General features: G+C 36.6%; 1 protein-coding gene across 2 annotated transcripts; it reads left to right on the plus strand.

The window, feature by feature from the left end:
- The first annotated feature begins 468 nt into the window (after positions 1-468).
- On the plus strand, positions 469-22,389 carry MTIF2 (mitochondrial translational initiation factor 2). 2 transcript variants are annotated; one of them, XM_058551220.1, is made up of 15 exons: positions 469-560; positions 948-1,118; positions 2,401-2,626; positions 3,352-3,463; positions 6,123-6,294; positions 6,756-6,916; positions 8,047-8,223; positions 10,060-10,199; positions 12,251-12,375; positions 13,688-13,892; positions 14,510-14,759; positions 15,432-15,572; positions 19,203-19,367; positions 21,412-21,552; positions 22,151-22,389. In XM_058551220.1, exons 3-15 carry the CDS (start codon positions 2,408-2,410, stop codon positions 22,321-22,323), a joined length of 2,181 nt encoding a protein of 726 aa, XP_058407203.1. In that variant the 5' UTR covers positions 469-560; positions 948-1,118; positions 2,401-2,407; the 3' UTR covers positions 22,324-22,389. The 2 variants fall into 2 exon arrangements, with proteins under 2 accessions (XP_058407203.1, XP_058407204.1); XM_058551221.1 differs by lacking the exon at positions 469-560 and adding an exon at positions 569-753.
- The last annotated feature ends 375 nt before the right edge of the window (positions 22,390-22,764 follow it).

Raw genomic sequence — 22,764 nt, forward strand, 5'->3', positions numbered from 1 at the left:
CGTCCCCAAGTCTACACAACTGGGAATGAGCTGAGATGGGAACACACTTTGCCTTGATTACTTCAAATGCTACCACACGAGGCGACTTTTGAAAGAGAAAGCGCCCCTCAACCGATACTAACTGCTTCTATCGCCTCGTTGCCTTGCATTTTTTCCTTCTTGTTGGGTATATGTCTTTTAAGGACATAACATTTCTCCCACATTTCCTCGTTTAATTTTCCCTCGAGTGTAGGCACCGAGGCCGCTCACAGCCCCAGGGTAGCAGTAATCGATTTTCTAGACGGGGAGGGGACCTGCAGATGCGATTACCGACGCGCGTGGACCCCGGGAGAAAGCCACAAGGGGAACCAGCGCCTCCCCGCACCTCAGACCGCCCCAGTCCCGTCTGCCACTCCGAATTGGGACTTCTGAATTCCGGGAAGAACCGCTTCCGGCGGCACCGGAAGCCTGACGGGAACCATTTCGGGGATGGACCGATCGACCGACAGTTCTCTCGGGTCCGGAAGGTGATCCTCGCGCGGCTTCAGAATCCAGCCGTCCCGGGCTTTATTAGGAGCTACGTGAGTGGGGTCCCCGCCCCGAGTCGTCCCGGGCTGCGCATATTGTTTGGCTTCCAGTGTCAGTGGCACAAATCAGAAACACTGCGCATTCGGAAGCCTTCCTTTCCACGAAGCCTTTACTCCCTGCGTGCCGCGACCTTAGGCATGACGAGAGCGGTATCGGCCAGATGCGGCCGGCTCGCTTCCTCTCCGGGTACGCCCGGCGGGGGTCCCCAGCCCCAGCCGCCCCCGTGCCCAAGGGTATCTGGGCTCGGAGTCGAGCCACCCCAGATCTGTAATTGTTCTACAATGCTTCTCTTTACCTTGCAGATAAGTTCCAAAGCTTCCGTCTCTTACATTCAGGCGTTTCCACCAACGCAGCTACACATTTCCAACATCCTTTTTCAGATTCCGTGACAAGAATATCCTAGCGGCGAAAGAACACCGAAGTGACACTCAGAATCCTGGGTTCTAGTCCTGACTGTCATTGACTAGCGGTATGACATTGGAGAAGTCTTTTTGACCTCTCTGGACTCCGGTTTCCTTTCCTGTAAAATGAAGGGCTTGGAAAAGTAGCAAGTAAGGTTCGTTCCAGTTTTGACATTTGGATTATTGCCCCCAGTGTGTGTTTCTAATTCCTGCCTCAGTTACCTAGCTGGCAATTACCTACCTTCATGTAAGGCCCTTCTTTCCACTCCATTAATCTGTGTCCTTGTCAAATCTGGTTTTAAACTCATTAAAAAAAAAAATTCCCTAAGGAATCCTTTGCCTCCTGAGCGCTCCTTATTTCTTAGTCCAGGGACACCTACCTAAATAAGATTTTTTAAATGTGCTATTCTTGAGGTGTTTGATGTGCTTGAGAATCATTATGTTGGAACACTTGAAAGACAGTGCACTCTGAAGGAAGGGACTCTGGCTTATTAAACTTTGAATCAGCAGCCTCAAACGCAATGCTTGGAAGATGGTGCTCAGAAAAATGTGTGCTGAGATGAAAACATGTACTTGTTACATTATTTTTGTTGCTCCTTGCCTTAAAAACTAGAAAGCAAAGCCATAGAAATGCAGTCTTGAGAGCAGAGGGAATAGAAGACTTGGAGGAAAAGAACTATACTACTGAGTTCTGAACTATACTGTTGAGTTCTGTTGCAGTTTTCTCTCAATAAATTCTTTCCTTCCAAGAATAATATTCAAAAGGCATTATTCAATAGATATTTATTGGGTGCCTTCTTCCACTCTAAAACATCTTTGTGGGGTGGGAAGAGGGAAGAATGTTGAGGGTTGAAAGACAATTCCAAGTAGAGGGAGCCTATGCAAAAGTTCAAAAATTAGATGACAAAGTATCAGAGATTACAGGTGGGTCAGTATAACAAGAGCTTGGGAGGTAGGTGTGAGGGGACTATAAGAGTGTAAGAGATGAAGTGAGAGGTTAACAGAGGACAGATAATGAGACCTTATGTAGCATGTATTGAAGTTGAACATTAAACTGGGATAATGGGGGGCCACTGGAGGGTGTTTAGAAAGAGCTGTTGAGTTAATATTTGCGTTTTAGAAAAATCACTCTAGTTGTAATTTGGTTAGTTGATGTTTCAAGACTGAAAAAAGAGTCATTTATAAGTCTGTTATTGTATTTCAGTTCTATCATAGTAGGAACATTAACAATAATGATAGTTAATATCTAGAGAGTTTTTGTTATGGAATCCCATCTGTCTGACTAGACTGTGAACTCTTTCAGGGCAGGAACCCAGTTTTAATCATTGTTGTAACTCTGAACTGTGCTTTGGATGTAGTAGATATCCAAGTAGTGTTTGTTAACTTCATTTCAACATTAACCAAACTATTATTTTAAAACTTTTTTTTCTAGGAGAAACATGAACCAGAAGATACTGAAGTTGGAGAACTTGCTACGATTTCACGCTCTTTGTAGGCAGCTGCACGGCCTGGGTCAAAGAAGAACGTTAGCCGAGTGGAGACATGTATTTTCATCTGCTTACCCAGTGTGGACAGCTCAGCTCTATGCCCGGCCCTGGCAAACAGACGTGTTCATCGGGGCTGCTTTATCTCAATATAGGCTTCTAGTAACAAGGAAGGTACTTATAGATTTCTATCAGTTACTATATTATTTGGTCTATGATGAATGTGCCTACAACCATGAGTAGAAATCCATTTTGAGTATTTTGCCATTTATGGAATCTTTATTCTTTAATGCTACACTTTAGGCAATAGATCTTGTGAGGATGGGAAATTCTAGTTAGTTGTTCAGAATGCTAATGAATTTGAGTACTTGGAAATCAGTGTATAAAGGTGTATAATTCAGGGTATAATCCTGAATTAAGGATGCACAGGGGCGGCCCCGTGGCTTAGTGGTTAAGTGCGTGCACTCCGCTGCTGGCGGCCAGGGTTCGGATCCTGGGCGCGCACTGACGCACTGCTAGTCAGGCCATACTGAGGCCACGTCCCACATACAGCAACTAGCAGGATGTGCAATTATACAACTATCTACAGGGGCTTTGGGGAGAAAAAAGGGAAAAAAAAAAAAAAGGAGGAGGATTGGCGATAGATGTTAGCTCAGGGCCAGTCTTCTTCAGCAAAAAGAGGAGGATTGGCATGGATGTTAGCTCAGGGCTGATGTTCCTCACAAAAAAAAAAAAAAGGATGCACAATTTTTAATTTTAGTCTAAGGTTTAACTACTTAATAGAAGTGGTAGTTGGTAGAAGTAGGAGACATGATTATGGTAGATATTCCAGAATAAATCTTGATTGTCACTTGAAGTTTTTTCTTCCTTCTTCTTTATGCATTCTGAATTTTTAATAGGAAGAAAGATCACGGAAATCTCAGTTATCTTCAACAAAATCTAGAAAGGAGGTAGAGGTATGGATTGGAATAACTGTTGAGGAGCTGGCCAAAGCAATGGAAAAAGACATAGGTGAGCCAGATAATTTAAATTTTCATTAAATTAAATTTAACTTTAATTTAAAATATAATTTGAATCCCATGGATTAGTGCTCTAAACCCAAAACTGATTTGCTGTGATTAAATAAAAGTTATCTATTTGAAGCTTTTTAAATATTATATTCACATCTCTTCTGAATTAAACATAATTTTAATAGGTAAATATTTTTAACTACTATATTAGCAGTGTGAGTACATTTTTTTTCCTCCCCGGGTCAATTAAAATAAGTTGATGTAGTATTTCTGGTTGAAATGTTTTGGGCACTTTTCTACATGTAAATATTTATTTAAGTCTTGGATAAGATAAAATAATATGTCAGTACTATATGCATTTAATATAAAGGGAAACAGATTATTCCTATGTATAAGCAACCTCTCAAAAGTTTAGGGTAACATTAGAAAATTGTAGTTACTGGACTATTATGGATTTTTAGCATTATTAGAAACAGAATTGTACTCATTATAGTTTTTATGTTTAGAAAGAGTTTTATTGTTCTCTAAGAGCATATCCATATAGAAAACTTGCAGTGTATCATTCTTAAAATGTGTTTTCTTGGGAAAGGATGTGGTGGGGAGATACGTAGGAAAGGATTTCTTAGCATTTTTATGGAGTGGGATTGTGCTGTACTGAGGCTAGCTTGCACCAGCTTGTGAGCTGATTGCTAAATTATAAGGAGTTATGTGAGCTGGTTTTTAAACACAACCATTTTTAAAGATTAAATCATAAATGAAGATAATAAATACTCATCAAAACTCTTCACTTCCTAATTATTTTACTGCATGTTACTATTGTCTATGTTCTTGAGGTTATTCGTGCCTATTGTACCTATATGTTGGAAATACTATGTGATAGTGTGCTACTGCACCTCTCTTTCTAGCTCTGTGTGCAGTGACTTCATGTTGGTAGCTTGAAATCAACCATGGTGGGAGTATTTGCACTATGGAAATTGGAAAATGCTATAAATCAGGGATTTTTTTTTTTTGAGAGCCCTCTGAGTAAACATTTACCAGCACACTACTGAATAGGATGTTCTTTTAATGTAATGTTCTGCCTACCTGAGGATACCTTTCTTTCATATCTGTCCCTCAAAATATAATTTATAGGGTGACTGAAAGTCTGGAATTTACTTATTTCATTATCATCACAGATATATTTATTTATCATCCACAGGGAAATATGACTGAAATTAAAACAAAGCACATTAAATAAAACAAAAAAAAGAATGACAAGTAAATGTTTTTCCAATATTTCAAGAATTTTTGGACATCCTAAATAGATACATGCATAAATAAGCTAATTGTGTGCGTGTATTCTGAGATGCTGTGTGTGTGTGTGTGTGTGTGTGTGTGTGTGTGTGTGTGTGTACATACAGTCAATCCTCATTATTTCGGGATTCTGTATTGGCAAATTCGCCTACTCTCTAAAATGTATCTGTAGCCCCAAAATCAATACTCACAGTGCTTTTGCAGTCATTCCTAGACATGTGCAGAGTGGTTAAAAATTTGAGTTGCCTGGTGCTCACATTCCCAGCTGAGGGTGAACAAGGCAACATCTGCCTTCTTGTTTCAGCTCTCATCCTGTAAACAAGTGTCCTTTTTTGTGGTTTATTTAGTGTCACTTTTTTGTATCTTTGAGTTTTTTGTTGGTGATTTTGCTGTTTAAAATGGCCCCTAAGCATAGTGCTGAAGTGCTGTTTAGTGTTACTAACTGCAAGAAGGCTCTAATGTGCCTTACAGAGATAATACATATGTTGGATAAGCTTTGTTCAGGCATTAGTTACAGTGCTGTTGGCTATAAGTTCAATATTACTGAATCAATAATATATATTAAATAAGATGTCTTTAAACAGAAACATAAATCAAGGTGTGTATTGATTGGCTGATGAATATTTTGTGACCAGAGGCTGAGGGAACCTAACCCTGGATTTCCCTTTGGAGCAATGGTTCAGTATTTGCCAATTCAGTATTTCCAGTGAGTTTATAGAACATAACTACCATGAATGATGAGAACTGACTGTACATACACACACATTTGTATATGCATGACATATGTAACTATAAGAACTAGACTATGATAAACTACTCAGTACTAAATATATGCAGGGGCTGGCCCTGTGGCGTAGTGCTTAAGTGCATGCGCTCCGCTGCTGGCAGCCCCGGTTCAGACGCTGGGTGTGCACTGAGGCACTGCTTGTCAGGCCATGCTGTGGTGGTATCCCATATAAAGTGGAGGAAGATAGGCACAGATGTTAGCCCAGAGCCAGTCTTCCTCAGCAAAAAGAGGAGGATTGGCATGGATGTTAGCTCAGGGCTAATCTTCCTCACAAAACAAACAAACAAAAAATGTATGCAACATGCAATTTAATGTTTTATTGATGATTCAGATGGTTCATAAGGTATGTAAATATTTAAATATTTATGAATATGCAGAACTGTCAATTATAAATGAATCTTATTTTAAAGATTATTTTCTTTTCAGCTTCTTTGTGATTTGTTAACATTAGAGAAGCAGATAGTTTATATAGTTATTCCTCTTATTGAAGGTACTGTTTATATAGACACTTATTAACAGAGGTTACTTTCTTTAAATATTTAATTTATGATCCTAAAAGGTTTTATCTTATTCCAACCAGATTATGTATATGAAGCTTTAATGAACACTGCTATTGACATAGATTCACTAGAAGCAGACTCACATTTAGATGAAATCTGGATCAAAGAAGTGATAAAGAAGGCAGGGTTGAAGTTAAAATGGAGCAAATTAAAACAGGACAAAGTCAGAGAAAATAAAGATGCTGTAAGAAGGTAAAACCTAACTGTATATACTGGGGGAGGGAGACTGCATAGTTTTATTCACACTTTTTAATGGAAAGATTTGCCTTAAAATTTCTTTTGCAATTAAAATGATGTGTGACTATATGTTAAACTTTTCTTTAAAGTGCTTAAAGCATCAGAAAGTATATTCAGGTTATTATAAAACCGTAAGGGTTATTTTTCTTAGTTTGCCAAGTATGTGTATTGATCCTGCATTTTAAAATTTGATTCAATTCTGCTTGATGTTATGAAGTTGTCAGTTGTAGGTGGGCAGTCATATATTTTATCATAAATCATTGCATGTATAGAAGAGGAAAATAGTTATGTCTAATCAAAGCTGAATACTGGGTTTTGTTGTTAATGGTAGTTTACAGAGATAACTGCAAACCAATCACTGGCTATGAAGTGTTTCTGATATTTAAGAAACGAAACTCCTTTGCTGTTAATTGTAGGCCCCAGGCAGATCCAGCTTTATTAACCCCAAGGTCCCCGGTTGTTACTATAATGGGCCATGTTGATCATGGGAAAACGACGTTACTTGACAAACTGCGAAAAACTCAAGTGGCAGCAATGGAAGCTGGAGGCATCACTCAGCACATTGGTGCCTTTCTTGGTATGAACACAAATTACCTTATAGTGTGCTTGGGAACCCCACATATTATTTTCTTGAACCAAGTGTTGAAGTATGAAATATACAAATTCAAAGTAAAAGAAAAGGCTAAAGGTTAAAGCCATTGGTTTGATGAAATGTAGAGCAGATGGTTAATAAGGTTATTTTGTACATTCTTTTTTTTTTTTTTTGTGAGGAGACCAGCCCTGTGCTAACATCTGCCAATCCTCCTCTTTTTCTGCTGAGGAAGACTGGCCCTGGGCTAACATCCGTGCCCATCTTCCTCCACTTTATATGGGACGCCGCCACAGCACGGCTTGCCAAGCAGTGCATCAGTGCGTGCCCGGGATCCGAACCGACGAACCCCGGGCCACCGCAGCGGAGCGCGTGCACTTAACCGCTTGTGCCACCGGGCTGGGCCCTATACATTCTATAAGAAGAAAATTATATTGCCTTTTTTATTCTAGCCCATTTTTAGTTTGGTTTAATAGGCCAAAATTTTTGAAAGCTCGGTTGTGATAATGTTGCTAATAATAATTAAACAATGGCTACCATTTACTGAATACCGTATTTGCTTTATCATTTTGATCTTCACACAACATCATGAGGTAGGTATTAATATTCCTACTTACAGATAAGGAAGCTGAGGTTTGTTTAGGTTAAGTAACTTGCTCAAGGTACACAGCTAGTAATTGGCAAAGCTGGGATTTAAATCCAAGGCTGTTGGACTCAAAGCCTGAGCTGCTAACCACATACTAAACTGCCTTTGTTGGTTAAGGCAGCTGTGCAGCTGATGTTTGCTAATGTAGGGGTGGCTGCCTATATAAATATCAGTCTGTTCTCTTTTCAGAATACATATCAGTTGGTACATTTATGAAAGTAGTTATATTCTAGAAATATGAAGAGTTTTAATTTGAAATTATTACATGAAAAGAAAACCCCACAAGTCTCACTGGTGTGTTACCACTTTTCATTGTGACATGATGATCTGCATTATTCTGATGAAGATTAATGGAAAGAATAAAATTATTTTAAAGAGTTATTGATTGTGTTTGGTAATGTTGCATATATTTCTTCATATTAAGGAAGTACATATTTGAGTCCTTAGTGTTCTTGGATTTCTGTTTCCACAGTCTCTCTGCCTTCTGGGGAAAAGATAACCTTTCTCGATACTCCAGGACATGCTGCTTTCTCAGCAATGAGAGCCAGAGGTGCTCAGGTCACTGACATTGTCATATTGGTTGTAGCTGCAGATGATGGAGTGATGAAGCAAACTGTGGAATCTATTCAGCATGCCAAAGATGCTCAAGGTACTGTGTGGCTGCCTTATGTGTATGAGGAAGCAAGTTGCTTTTTTTTTAAAAGGATCCACTACATAGAGTCATTGTTCTGGGGTCATTTACATGTAGCTCGTTTTATCTGGCAATCCCAGGGTTATTATACCTGTTTTGCAGATAAGGCTCAAAGACAAGTTGAATTGTTTCCTCAGAGACGTAACCTCTAAGAAGAGTGTAGCAGTATTCAACTTGGGACTTGTGACCACAAGTATAGTCCTTCCTGTCCTGTTTACTTATTTGACATGGTGTGAGAATTAAACAATCTGAAATGACTTTTTTAAAAAACTTTTTATCATGGAAATTTTAAGCAGATATAAAAGTAAGCATAGAATGATAAACCTCTATGTGACTATCACCTAAATTCATTAGGAATTGCAAAGTGGTGATATTCTAATGCTGTTGTTCCTTGTTCATTTATTATGTGGAATTCTTCTCTAAAGAGAAACTTTCCCCTCATCTACTTTAAATAAGTTCTTATTTGGTCAAATGTATAAAACTGAAACTTATGGTAATCAGTTGACTATCTTCTCCCTTATTTCTCCATTAAAAAATTGTAATAATAAACACCATGTGCACACACATTCTGTACATTCATTCTTATTCTGATATGGCCCTACATCCACTGAGAAAATACTCTTGTCTTAAGAAAATGTACCGGATGGAGTGCATCATATTCTCCTAGGTTTGTTGGCAAGAAAAAATAAAGATTGAGAATTACTGATCTAGTCCAATTCTTTCATCTCACAACATGAAACTAAGACCCAGAGAATGGCAGGAACTCCCCCCAATTACAGAGTTAATTTGCAACATGTCTGCATTTGGAATCTGGTCTTCTAGCTTCCAGTGTTACTCTCTTTCCTTTTAAATTCTTCAAAACTGTTTGTGTGGAATGGACTAAGTTCTTAATGATTCTAGGGAATGTAAAACAAAGAAGAGGGTGATAAATTTGCCAGGGTTTCCATAACAAAGCAGTTGGTTGAGATAGGATAAAGTCCTTACATCATACTTTCTACACCTGTTCTTTTGGTCCCTGTTCAGTTCCAGCTCATTGATATGGAATATACTTTTTCATATTAGTGGATTGTAGATTGCCTAGCTTTTTTGTATCTGTTTTCAATTTCTGTTCATTGGATGCCTGAGAAAATTGCAGAGTTGGTGAAACCCAACCAGAGAATTATCTCCTAGAATTTTGTGTGATTTCTCTATTGAGAGGGTATGTTTCGTAATGACAAGTAGATTCGAAGATTATTTGGTTCATTCATTAAGTAGATGTTGAGAATCTACACTGAGCTAGGTGTATGAATAAAGAGTTGCTGTAAATTCTAAAAGAAAGTTTACAGTAATGATACCTAGTTGCAGGATGAGATGTTGGGTTTTAACAATGAGTTAATAGCTCCTGGAAAGAAGAGGCAAATGATCTAGTGGTATTAGAATTGAGTTAGAATCTTCTCTTGACTTTTTTTCTGGAGATTGTCTCCAGTGTGGTTGCTGATCATGCTTTCATATTTAAGGATAGGCCTTTCTCTACCCAAAATACTATGGTGTTTTGTTTTGTTTTGTTTATCATCTTAGGTGTCTATTCTTAATTTATAATCTGCTCATAATTACAGTTTTGAAATCTCACATCTGAAATCCTTCTTTACGTGGAGAGAGCAGAGTAGGATGGGTCTAAAGTGGGTCTTTTTAGGTCTTTTATTAGATAAGTACATCCACTGAGTGAAGAAAAAGCCGGAAAAGATTGGTGTCTTTCATTGTGAATACCTGGAATTGAAGGTGTCATCATTTGCATTCTTCTTAACTCTCTCTCAGTTCCTATTGTCCTTGCCATAAATAAATGTGACAAAGCTGAGGTGGATCCCGAAAAAGTGAAAAAAGAACTGCTAGCTTATGATGTGGTGTGTGAGGATTACGGAGGCGATGTGCAAGCAGTGCATGTCTCTGCACTTACGGTAAGTGTAGGCACCTCAGAGACAACTGTGTTCAGATGGGAATGCTACACTGTCTGTAATGCACATTGTGCATTATAACTAAAGTACATTTTGACATATATAATTTCTGTTGTTGTTTAAAAATTCGCTGGGTACTAGGCAAAGCTAGTGTCACTATCCTGGTTTGGCAGAATAGAAATTAGGCTCAGAAAGGTCAGTTACCAATCCAGGGTAACATAGCTGAGCAGTGGGGAATCAGGTCTAAACCTAATGCTTTTCTTATTTATGAGATACTTAGAATGAGAAGAATAAATGGTGAATGATGTCGGGGATAGGGTAATAGGAGGCAAAAGATTGTTTTAAGGAGAAATGAAATCTATTTGGTAATAAAAACTGCTTGTATTTCATGCCTTTTATAGTGGAAAACTATAGAATAGGTCTTAGGCCATTTAAGAGAGAGTTAAAAAAATATTTCAGTAATACAAAGATGAAACATTTGGGTTTAGTTTGTTATTGATTGACTCAATGTTTCTGTGAATTAAATTGCTGTAAGTTTTATAATATTATTTATGATGAATTCCATTTTCTTTTCAATTGCCAATTATTCTTTTCTGGTTGAAAAACAACAAGGAAGCTCAGTACCTGCTTCTTGACAGCATTTTCCAATTCTCTTGTCCTACACAGGTTGCTTCTAAATAACAATTTCCTTTTTTGTCTGTTTTTTTAATCATTCCATGGTTTATGCATAATACAGACTTTTTTTTTCCTGATTGTTCACTGAAGGGATGGTACTGTATTTGGCCACCTTCTTCCAATTAAGTCTTATTTTATCTTTACTTTTCTTAAATTTGTTACAGCCAAGATGCTTAGAAATTATGCCTCCATTAATAGTAAAACCATGCATCTTTTTCTCTGAAACTCATAAAATGCCCCCTTACTTTCTTATCTTTCCACTATACCTCGATTGCTGCTGCACTCTGAAAGCCAGCTGGCAAGATTAAAATGTTTGAAGATGTGGCTGCCTTTCTGCCCAGATACCATCAGATGAGTAGACGCATGTAAAGCTCTTTAGGCATATTTGGAGGCATGACAGAGAGATGATTCCTGGGGAATGGAGGGAGTTGGAAGAGAGTGGCAGGGAAGTAAGATGAGACCTTTTTTTCCAAGGTAGAGATAGAGGACTACTTCGTGCAAAGAAGCAACCCCCGCTCTCCTTTTCAGAGCAGCATTTTGTAAATTGGAATAAATACTAGGAATAAGTGGATGGGTAAGCAAAGTATTTAGTCAGTTTTCTTTACAGTTGTCTCTGTTTTGTACTCTGTAATGACTGTAATCAGTCTCTTAGCTGATGTGGGAAAAATCTCTTGCCCATCAGTTCCGGTTCCATCACCAGTTAATCAGCTGTGTGATCTTGGAGCCCTGGAAAGCATAGTCAACATAGGTCATTAAAGGTGAAAGAATCATCTAATCTAGCTCCTTCATTTTACATTTGAGGAAAGGAGATCCAAGGAGGTGAAGTGATTTTTCAAGTTGCACAGCTGGGTAGTTACAGAGTATGGCTTAGAGCCTGGGTCTAGTCAGTGCTTTTTCTCCTTATTTATTTAACAAGAGTAAGTAAGGCTTGATTTACTTATTTTATAGGATTATTGAGTGGATCCAATGAAGTAATAGATGTGAAAGCTTATTCAGTTGGATAGAACTTCAAATGTAAAGTAGCATTGTGAAGAAAGTGAGAGGAAGAAAACACAATTATAGAGACAGATGGAGGAGAGAGAGAATGAATGAAGCATTTCTCATTTTTATGTTTATGAAAGGGTATTAACAAAGAACCACTAGTGGCCATCCTTTAAAAAAAATAATAGCCACTATTCCTTGCAAGATCTGTCCCTGGGTTAGGTTTTCTTGCTTATCTCTTCCTTCCTTCTAATTGGGTAATTCATGCTTTTAATGCTTACAGGGAGAAGTATAATGTAACTGTCAAGGATTATTTGGTTTTCTGACCCTAGTGTTTACATTTACAGATAATATTTATTAATGTATATTAAGAACCATTTTTGTTGTTGTTGTTGAAGGGTGATAATCTGATGGCTTTGGCAGAGGCAACAATTGCTCTCGCAGAAATGTTAGAATTGAAAGCAGACCCCAATGGTCCGGTGGAAGGAACAGTAATAGAATCTTTCACAGACAAAGGAAGAGGGTAGGACTGTTAAAATGCTTGCTTTTTAATCATTCTGTTCCATGGTTCTTGTGACTTGATTATATAACAATGTATTATTTTTGTTGCATGTTATTGTTAGTCCATGAAAAATATGTAAAGCTTTTGCTTTGAAAAGTATTTTATTGCACTAGCATACAGAACACAAAAATGCAGTTATTATCAGTAGACCATAGCAACCACCTGTATATATGTAGTAGTCATATTTAGATGACTTAAGTAGTTCAATTTGTTTGATTTTTTTCCCCACTAACTTAACTGAATTGGTACAGCCTCATAGAATAATATAAATTGGAATGAAATATCAATTGTTGCATTTTAGGATTTCTAAATTCTTTATGTCCTTACCCATTAATATAATATATATATATGAAGGTCTTTGAAATGGTGTTCTTTAATTTCCCTCCGTATCAGCAAAAACAGTATTCTCACTGCTTGATGAATTAGTTCTAGAAAGGGGATCAGAATTCTGTCAGAGCACTGAGCTCTTTGCGCCCTCTACTACCATAACCTTACAAGACATTTTTTTTTATTGTGGTAAAAGACACATAACATTAAATCTACCATCTTAACCATTTTTAAGTGTACAGTTCAGTAGTATTAAGTATATTCACATTGTTGTGCAACAGATCTCTAGAACTTTTTTATTTTGCAAAATTGAAACTCTACACCCGTGAAACACTAATTTCACCTCCCATCTCCCCTCAGTCCTTGCAACTACCTTTCTATTTTCTGTTTCAGTGATTTTGACTACTTTAGGTATTATATATGAGTGGAATCATACAGTATTTGTCCTTTTTGACTGGCTTGTTTCACTTAGCGTAATGTCCTTGAGTTTCATCAATGTTGTAGCATGTGACAGGATTTCCTTGTTTTTTAAGATTGCATAATATTCCATTTTATGTATATAGTGCATTTTCTTTATCTGTTCTTCCACTGTTGGACATTTGGATTGCTTCCACCTTTTGACAGTTGTAAAGAAATGTTTCTGTAATATGTAAAACTGCTTGAGAAGATGAGAAGTGGTGAACTTAACCCTGTGTGTACATGTTATATACATTTAAATCTCATATATATTTAAATATCATGTTATATATATTTAAATAATCTCGTAAATATATATATTTAAATCTCATATAATGTGTGTACATATGTATATTTAAATCTCATTATCTATATTTAAATCTCTTAAATCTCTCATATTTAAATCTCATAGTGTCTTTGCTCTACTTAAGAAAGTGCTCTTACATCCTGATTATGGCTTTAAGAGTATATACTTTTATTTTCATTTTAGTCCTGTTACAACAGCTATAATTCAAAGAGGAACTTTGAGAAAAGGCTCGATTCTGGTTGCTGGAAAGAGTTGGGCAAAAGTACGCTTAATGTTTGATGAAAATGGAAAAATAATCAATGAGGCCTCTCCTAGCATGCCAGTGGGAATTATAGGCTGGAGAGACCTCCCTTCTGCAGGAGATGAAATTCTTGAAGTAGAATCTGAGGTATATCAAAGCTTAATTCCTATGTATTAGATATGATATAATGATTTTACATATCAATCTATATAATGTTATACCAAATAAGTATATTAACAAATAATTCTAGAGTATAAGGGGCTATGAGGGGGCCATTTTAGAATTTGGCTATATAATTTTTTAAAATTTGAGATAAGATTTTTAAATCAAATAATTTTAATTATACACAAAACCTCTAAATTAAAGTTTTCTTTTTTTGTGTGTGTATGAGGAAGATCAGCCCTGAACTAACATCCATGCCAATCCTCCTCTTTTTCTGCTGAGGAAGACTGGCCCTGGGCTAACATCTGTGCCCATCTTCCTCCACTTTATATGGGATGCCGCCACAGCATGGCCTGACAAGCGGTGCATCGGTGCGCGCCCAGGATCCGAACCCAGGCGCCAGCAGCAGAGTGTGCGCACTTAACTGCTATGCCACAGGGCTGACTCCTGAAGTTTTCTAAGTTTCTTGAAACTTATACAATTAGTGGTTTCATATATGAGTTAAGCTAATTTCATAGTGGAGGAAAAACACAAAGCTTTTAACCCAGCAGTTACCGGTTTCTATTTAGTTAAATAATGCCTGTTTTTTTTTCCCTTTAAAGCCAAGGGCACGTGAAGTTGTTGACTGGAGGAAGTATGAGCAAGAACAGGAGAAAAATAAAGAGGATCTGAAAATGATAGAAGAAAAACGAAGGGAACACCAAGAAGCACATCGGAAAGCTCGTGAGAAGTACGGCACTTTGAACTGGAAAGAGAGATCGTTTATAAAGTACCAAGAGAAAAGAGAACAACCCTTAAAGCCAAAAGAGAAAAGAGAAAGAGATTCACATATACTTCCTATTATTATTAAAGGTGACTTTTTAAAGATTTATTTTATAACTCATTTTTGGAATATATTTATGTCTTCATTCTCACAATTAATTTGGGCTGTGAAATTTAAGCCAAAGTTATTTCAGCATTTTGGGAGAGTTTTTTCTTTTTTTATTGAGGTATAATTGACTTATAACATTATGTTATTTTCACATGTACAACATAATGATTCAATTTTTGTATATATTTGAAATGATCACCATAATAACTCTAGTTAACATTGGTCACCACACATAGTTCAAATTTTTTTTTCTTGTGATGAGAACTTTTAAGATCTATTCTCTTAGCAACTTTCAAATATGGAATATAGTATTATTAACTATAGTCATCTTGCTGTACGTTACATCCTCAGGACTTATTTGTTTCGTAACTGGAAGTTTGTACTTTTTGACCCCCTTCAGCCATTTCACCCACCCCCCCACTGGGGGAGATTTTCTTAGTAAACATTTTTCTTGCTGATTTTATTGTAAATATACATTTGGTTCATTATTCTTTATTACGTTAAGTAGATATTTATAATGCTACACCTAAATAAAAGTGGATTTAGTGGTAAATGCCACTCCTATTATAGCTTTAAATAGATTATTGTCATTTTTGTGTCTGTTAAATGCCTAACTCTTAACACCACTAATTTTAAAATTTTGCTGCATTTAGGTGATGTCGATGGTTCCGTTGAGACCATTTTGAACATTATGGATACCTATGATGCTTCACATGAGTGTGAACTAGAATTAGTACATTTTGGTGTGGGTGATATTACTGAAACTGATGTTAACCTTGCTGAAACATTTCATGGTAAGGATTCCACTTCCTGTCTGTTTACTTGTGTTCCCTAGAACACACTGTGAACCATTTGCTTCTGTCTTTTGTCGCTTGGCCAGTCACACCCTGACATTTGGCTCCATCAGCATCACCCTTCCTACTGCAGTAGCGTCCCAGCCAGCGACTGAGGGGGAGTGGGACGTGCAGTATTGCAGCCACAGCTCCACTTGTCGTCGTCATACTGCAACCTTAGGGAGCTATTTCAAGCCCCCGTGGGGTCTCTTGATTTTTTTTTGAAGGTGCCATTACTGCCCCGTGTCCTCTCTCCTCCTAGTTCCCCACCCAGCCTAAGATTGGTTCTCTATGTCTTTCATTTAGACTTTTGAATGCTCCTATCACTATAATCAGCCTATTTAGTACTTTCCTTCATCTTTTACTTTTGGCTGCCTATTTTTGTTCATTGATAATTCTACAAATCATATCTTTCTTAGATCAAAATTTAGCTTTAAATGCCTGGAAGGCGGGGGCGCTGTTTATTAGTCAAACTTATGATACACAAAAAGGGGACTCATGACTGTCACTTTAACAAGGTCTAACACCTAGCAAAGCACCAACACTATTGAGTGACTGATGAATCATTTAGGAGGGAAGTACTTCATGACCTGACTTGATTGGAATTGTGTGTTACCTCTACTAATGAAAAGGTGTTTTCAGTAATACTGGTTAGTTCAAAGTAGCTTATAGGTACGGACTGGCCTAGCACTATACTACGTAATGTAGATAGTATATTGAATGATTTCTTAATGATAAGGCTTTCAAGGTGGTTGTGTTTTTCTCTTTTTCTTTAGGATTTCTTTAGCTATTCGGGGTCTTTTGTTGCCCCATATAAATTTTAGTATTCTTTTTTCTATTTCTGTGAAGAATGTCATTGGGATTCTGATTGGGATTGCATTGAATCTGTAGATTGCTTTAGGTAATATAGACATTTTAACTATGTTTATTCTTCCAATCCACGTGCATGGGATATCTTTCCATTTCTTTATGTCATTGTGGATTTCCCTCAATAATGTCTTGTAGTTCTCATTGTATAGGTCCTTCACCTCCTTGGTAAGATTTATTCCTAGGTATTTTATTCTTTTTGATGCAATTGTAAATGGTATTATCTTTTTGAGCTCTCTTTCTGTTAGTTCATTATTAGCATATAGAAATGCAACTGATTTTTGTAGATTGATTTTGTACCCTGCAACTTTGCTGTAGTTGTTGATTGTTTCTAACAGTTTTCCAACAGATTCTTTAGGGTTTTCTATATATACAATCATGTCATCTGCAAATAGTGAGAGTTTCACTTCTTCGTTACCTATTTGGATTCCTTTTATTCCTTTTTCTTGCCTAATTGCTCTGGCCAAAACCTCCATACTATGTTGAACAGGAGTGGTGAGAGTGGGCAGCCCTGCCTCGTTCCTGTTCTCAGAGGAATGGCTTTCAGTCTTTCCCCGTTGAGTATGATGTTAGCTGTGGGTTTGTTATATATGGCCTTTATTATGTTGAGGTACTTTCCTTCTATTCCCATTTTATTGAGAGTTTTTATCATAAATTGGTGTTGTATCTTGTCAAATGCCTTCTCTGCGTCTATTGAGACGATCATGTGGTTTTTATTCTTTGTTTTGTTGATGTGATGTATCACATTGATTGATTTGCGGATGTTGAACCATCCCTGCGTCTCTGGTATAAATCCCACTTGATCATGATGTATGATCTTTTTAATATATTGTTGTATTCGGTTTGCCAATATTTTGTTGAGGATTTTTGCATCAATGTTCATCAGCGATATTGGCCTGTAATTTTCTTTCTTTGTATTGTCTTTGTCTGGTTTTGGTATCAGGGTGATGTTGGCCTCATAGAATGATTCAGGAAGTGTTCCATCTTCCTCTATTTTTTGGAATAGTTTGAGGAGGATGGGTTTTAATCTTCTTTGAATGGTTGGTAAAATTCACTGGAGAAGCCATCTGGTCCTGGACTTTTATTTTTTGGGAGGTTTTTGATTACTATTTCAATCTCTTTACTTGTGATTGGTCTATTCAGATTCTGCATTTCTTCTTGGTTCAATTTTGGGAGGTTGTATAAGTCTAAGAATTTATCCATTTCTTCTAGATTGTCCAATTTTTTGGCATATAATTTCTCATAGTATTCTCTTATAATCCTCTGTATTTCCATGGTATCCGTTGTAATTTCTCCTCTTTCATTTCTAATTTTATTTACTTGAGCCTTTTCTCTTTTTTTCTTAGTTAGCCTGGCTAAGGGTTTGTCTATTTTGTTTATCTTCTCGAAGAACCAACTCTTTGTTTCATTAATCCTTTCTACTGTTTTTTTGGTCTCAATATCATTTATTTCTGCTCTGATTTTTATTATTTCTCTCCTTCTGCTGGCTTTGGGCTTTGTTTGTTCTTCTTTTTCTAGTTCTGTTAGGTGTAATTTAAGGTTGCCTAGTAGGGCTTTTTCTTGTTTGTTAAGGTGGGCTTGTATCGCTATGAGTTTCCCTCTCAGGACCGCTTTTGCTGCATCCCATATGGTTTGATATGGCATGTTATCATTTTCGTTTGTTTCCAGATAGTTTTTGATTTCTCCTTTAATTTCATCAATGATCCATTGGTTGTTCAGTAGCATGTTGTTTAATCTCCACATTTTTGTCACTTTCCCAGTTTTTTTTTCCTGGTTCATTTCCAGTTTTATAGCCTTATGGTCTGAAAAGATGCTTGTTATGATTTCAATCTTCTTAAATTTATTGAGGCTTGCTTTGTTTCCCAACATGTTTTTCTCTTAATTAGGCTGTTTGCATTAATTTTTTTCACTTCTTTAAGGCAAGAGTGTTTTGCTTTTGCTTTTTCACTGCCAAGGTGTTTGCAGTTAAATACGTTATTTGTTCTTGGGTAAAATGGTCAGCTCCATGAAACTTCTTTCATATCTTGAACTTTACCAGTTAAGTAACTATTTTTGAGCATCTTTTGGCCAACTGAATACCCAAGAGTAAACCACAAAAGCTGCAGGCAATAAGATTATAATTTAATAATAGAATTGTTATTAAAATAATGTAATAATATTTCAGCCCTAATCATTTTTTGTTTTCTTATTTCTGTGGTATAAAACTCAAAGCTTTGTTTAGCATATTGCCTTGTACATTGTGGGCACTTAAAATAATGTTTCTTAAATGAATGAATTTAAAAATCATAAAGAGGGCCAGCCCCCATGGCCTAGTGGTTAAGTTTGGCACACTGCACTTCGGTGGCCCAGGTTTGCTTCCTGAGTGGGGACCTATACCACTTGTCAGTGGCCATGCTCTGGTGGTGGCTCACATACAAAAAGAGGAAGATTGGCTGTAGATGTTAGCTCAGGGCAGATCTTCCTCAGCAAAAAAAAAAAAAATCATAAATTTTCCTTGTTAAACAAGCCATAATAGGATTTTATAAATTCTATTAAGAAATAAATTCTATTAATTTGAAAATTTACTAGTTTTCATGAAAAAATTATAGAATTTCTCATCTCCCCTACGTGCTTGAAATTTACATAGAAGGAAATAAAACAATTTAGATTTAAGTTTCTGCTTGAAAGACAAACTGTTAAATGCAGTATTTGAGCTACTTTATTGATTGTATTTCTGCTTGCCAGGTGTTATATATGGCTTCAATGTGAATGCAGGCAATGTTATCCAGCAGTCAGCTGCAAAAAAAGGAGTAAAAATTAAACTTCACAAAATCATTTACCGTCTTATTGAAGATTTGCAGGAGGAACTGAGCAGCAGATTGCCCTGCACTGTCAAAGAGCACCCAATTGGTGAGTATTCACTGAATGTTACTTTTAAACATTCATATCTTAGATGCTGTAAATAACACTTGAAAACAAAGTTTAGGGGAAATGTATTTCATTACTCAAATACATTCACTGTTCCAGTACATACCCCCTGTTCTAGAAAAAATGACTATAATAGATAAGAACTCAGTGTAACTTCATATTATAAATGCCTGCCCTTGGGGCCGACCCCGTGGCTTAGCGGTTAAGTGTGCACGCTCCGCTACTGGCGGCCCGGGTTCGGATCCCAGGCACGTGCTGACGCACAGCTTCTCCGGCCATGCTGAGGCACGTCCCACATAGAGCAACTAGAAGGATGTGCAACTATGACGTACAGCTATCTACTGGGGCTTTGGGGGAAAAAAACAAAGGAGGAGGATTGGCAATAGATGTTAGCTCAGAGCCAGTCTTCCTCAGCAAAGAGAAGAGGATTAACACAGATGTTAGCTCAGGGCTGCTCTTCCTCACCAAAAAAAAAAAAAAAAAAAAAAAATACCTGCCCTCTGCAACACATGGTGCTTAGGCCCTGAGGATACAAAGGCAAATAAGGCAATAAAAACTTGCCCTCAAGTTTAGACTTGAACAACTAATTGTAGTACAAATTAGACTGGGATACGAGGCATAAAGGTTATTAACAAGTGTTATGGAAGCAGCAGAGAAATCCACCATGAGAAGAAAATTTACATTTAAATATTAAAAATTTTAAAATATTCTTTCTAGCATATCCTTTGGCCAGATTAAAGGGTAAATTTATGTAAGATGGACTGAATCATTTTATCTGTTCTTTTTCCTTGCCACATAGATTTTTCTGTTAACTTTTTATTTTGGTGATAGTTTTAAATTTCTAGAAAAATTACAAGAAAGAATAAGGTACTGTCTCCCATATACCCTTTACCCAATTCACGAATTGTTTACATTTTGCCCCATTTGCTTTATTCCTCCCCACTCCATACACACACACACACCTTTTTTTTTTTCCTGGACCATTTGAGAGTAAATTTGAGATATTGTGTCCATTTTGCCACTAAATACTTGCATTTCCGAAGCACAAGGATGTTTTTATAAAACTACGGAACAAATATCAAACTCAGGAAATTTAACATTAATACTATTATCTAAGCCACAGTTTATAGTCAAATTTTGTCCATTGTTCCAATAATGTACTTTATAGGTATATATTTTTCCCCCAGTCCAGGATCATGGATTACATTTTGTTCTTCAGTCTTCTTTTGACCGTGACGTTTTTGAAGTGTTTAGGCCAATGATTTTGTAGAATGTACTTTAATTTGGGTGTGTCTGATGTTTCCTCATGATGAGATTCAGTATTTGCATTTTTGGTCCACAATATGGATTTGTTTTAGTCTTTTCTGAACCGCTAAACATGATTATACAGAGATTTGTATGTTCTGTGCTAAGAGCAATTTGGAAAACTGAGTCATATGAGAATTTCTGGGAGTAAGCAAGCCCCACTCAAATGATTCTAACCCTAAAAAACTGGTACATTATAGTGTGTGATACCATGTCATTATTGAATTTTGTTTTAATTTTCAGTCAGTGAAAAAATGAAGCTGAGTTACAGAATTAGTACTCCTAAGTGGATATAAATCACTGGTGTTGAGATTAAAAATAAATCAGGTAACAACAGATGATCTATTCTAGAAAATATATTGAAGGACAGCTGAAAACTAGGTTTTCATGGAGCAGACAGGAATTGTACTAATCTTATCATCGACTATTATCATCTTCTAGTGCATTTTATTCAGCCAAAAAAGTGAGTTCCATTTTTCTTTTGTTCATTCTTTTGGTAAGCATGTGTATTTTTATCATTTTTTTCCAAGAATACCCAAGGATTTTCATACATTTTTATTTCTAATATTGGTCAGGAAAATAGAGTTGGTGGAGTCAAAACCAGGACTTCTTTCTATGCATGAGTTTGTATTTTTCTCACACCTTTAATTCTTGAATGTCAGAAATTATGTATTTCTCAGAATCTGTTTTCTGTACACTTAATGTTCTCTTCTTCCTAAAGGTGAGGCTTCTATACTAGCCACCTTCTCTGTAGCAGAAGGGAAGAAAAAAGTTCCTGTGGCTGGCTGCAGAGTCCAAAAGGGACAGTTAGAAAAACAAAAAAAATTTAAATTAATCCGTAACGGACATGTTATTTGGAAGGGTAAGCAACATCAAAATCTTTTTCTATATCATATCCAGTCACCAAAACCTGATGATTCTGTGTAACTATCTGAAATCTATTCATCTTTCACTCCCATAATCCTAGTTCAGGCCATTCCTTCTTACTGGCTCATAACTGGTCTTCAGGACTCTTACTAGTCCTGATGATACCTCCAGGATTGTTAATCCCCCAGTCTGATTTCCTAAACTTCTAACAATTGGCCCCAAACTACCTTTCCTGCCATGTCCCCTACACTTTGTATCACTATACTTATTTCCATCTTTCTTAACTTAGCTTTTGCCTGCAATATCTTTTACCTTGGTTTATCTCATTCTTCAAGTCCTGAGTATAATACCATCCTCTGCAGTGTTCTACCTTTGAAATGTGAGATTTAGTATTTTTTGCTGCAAATCAAATCCTGTTTACAGCAAACTTCATTTATCTTTCATTTCCCTGGTATTTAGTCTCATCATTTAACATGACAGGACTGTAGAATTTATAAAAATTTCAGTGTAATTTTAATACCAGATACATAGCACTTAGTAGGTATTTATTTGTTGAATATATGAACCTTAAGTTTCTTTTATTTTTTTTTAAGGCTCATTAACCTCACTGAAACACCATAAAGATGACATTTCAGTCATCAAAACTGGAATGGATTGTGGTCTCAGTTTGGATGAAGAAAAGATAGAATTTAAAGTGGGAGATGCAATTATTTGTTATGAAGAAAAGGAAGTTCTAGCCAAGACTTCTTGGGATCCAGGATTTTAAAATTATATTAAAAATGTAAATAATTAAATGTCTTGATTAAAGAGCAACTAGTTTTGCTTTACTGAAGGTAAGAATTCACCACTACTGGTCAAAAAGTACCCAAGTAGTTCAAGTGTTAATGCATAACTCAAAATGCTACAGAAATTGGAAACCTTAAGGATGCCTTAACCATATGGTAAAAGGGAATTGTTAATAATTGGTGTTATCACTGAATGTAATAATCAGAGTTTAAAAAACTTCAAGTGCACGTTTTAATTAAGAGTAGTATCAAGAGAAGCAGTCCTCCCTGAATTGAGTTCCACGGGCAAAACATGGTACCAATCAAATACTGCTTGAAACCCTATTTTTTAGTGTCAACAGTACTCATGAGCAAACATTAGAGTTTCAATTCCTACAAGTTCATGCTCAACATTGAGCAATAGTGTGTTCCCTTGTACTGCA

This window comes from Diceros bicornis, chromosome 12, assembly GCF_020826845.1.
Source record: "Diceros bicornis minor isolate mBicDic1 chromosome 12, mDicBic1.mat.cur, whole genome shotgun sequence".
NCBI lineage: Eukaryota > Metazoa > Chordata > Mammalia > Perissodactyla > Rhinocerotidae > Diceros > Diceros bicornis.

Bases quoted from the DNA above. Each gene is read 5' to 3' on its own strand.
- MTIF2 (XM_058551220.1), top strand. From the start codon at position 2,408: ATGAACCAGAAGATACTGAAGTTGGAGAACTTGCTACGATTTCACGCT. The intron at 6,917-8,046 runs GTATGAACACAA...CTGTTTCCACAG, and splicing joins GCACATTGGTGCCTTTCTTG to TCTCTCTGCCTTCTGGGGAA. The intron at 10,200-12,250 runs GTAAGTGTAGGC...TTGTTGTTGAAG, and splicing joins TGCATGTCTCTGCACTTACG to GGTGATAATCTGATGGCTTT.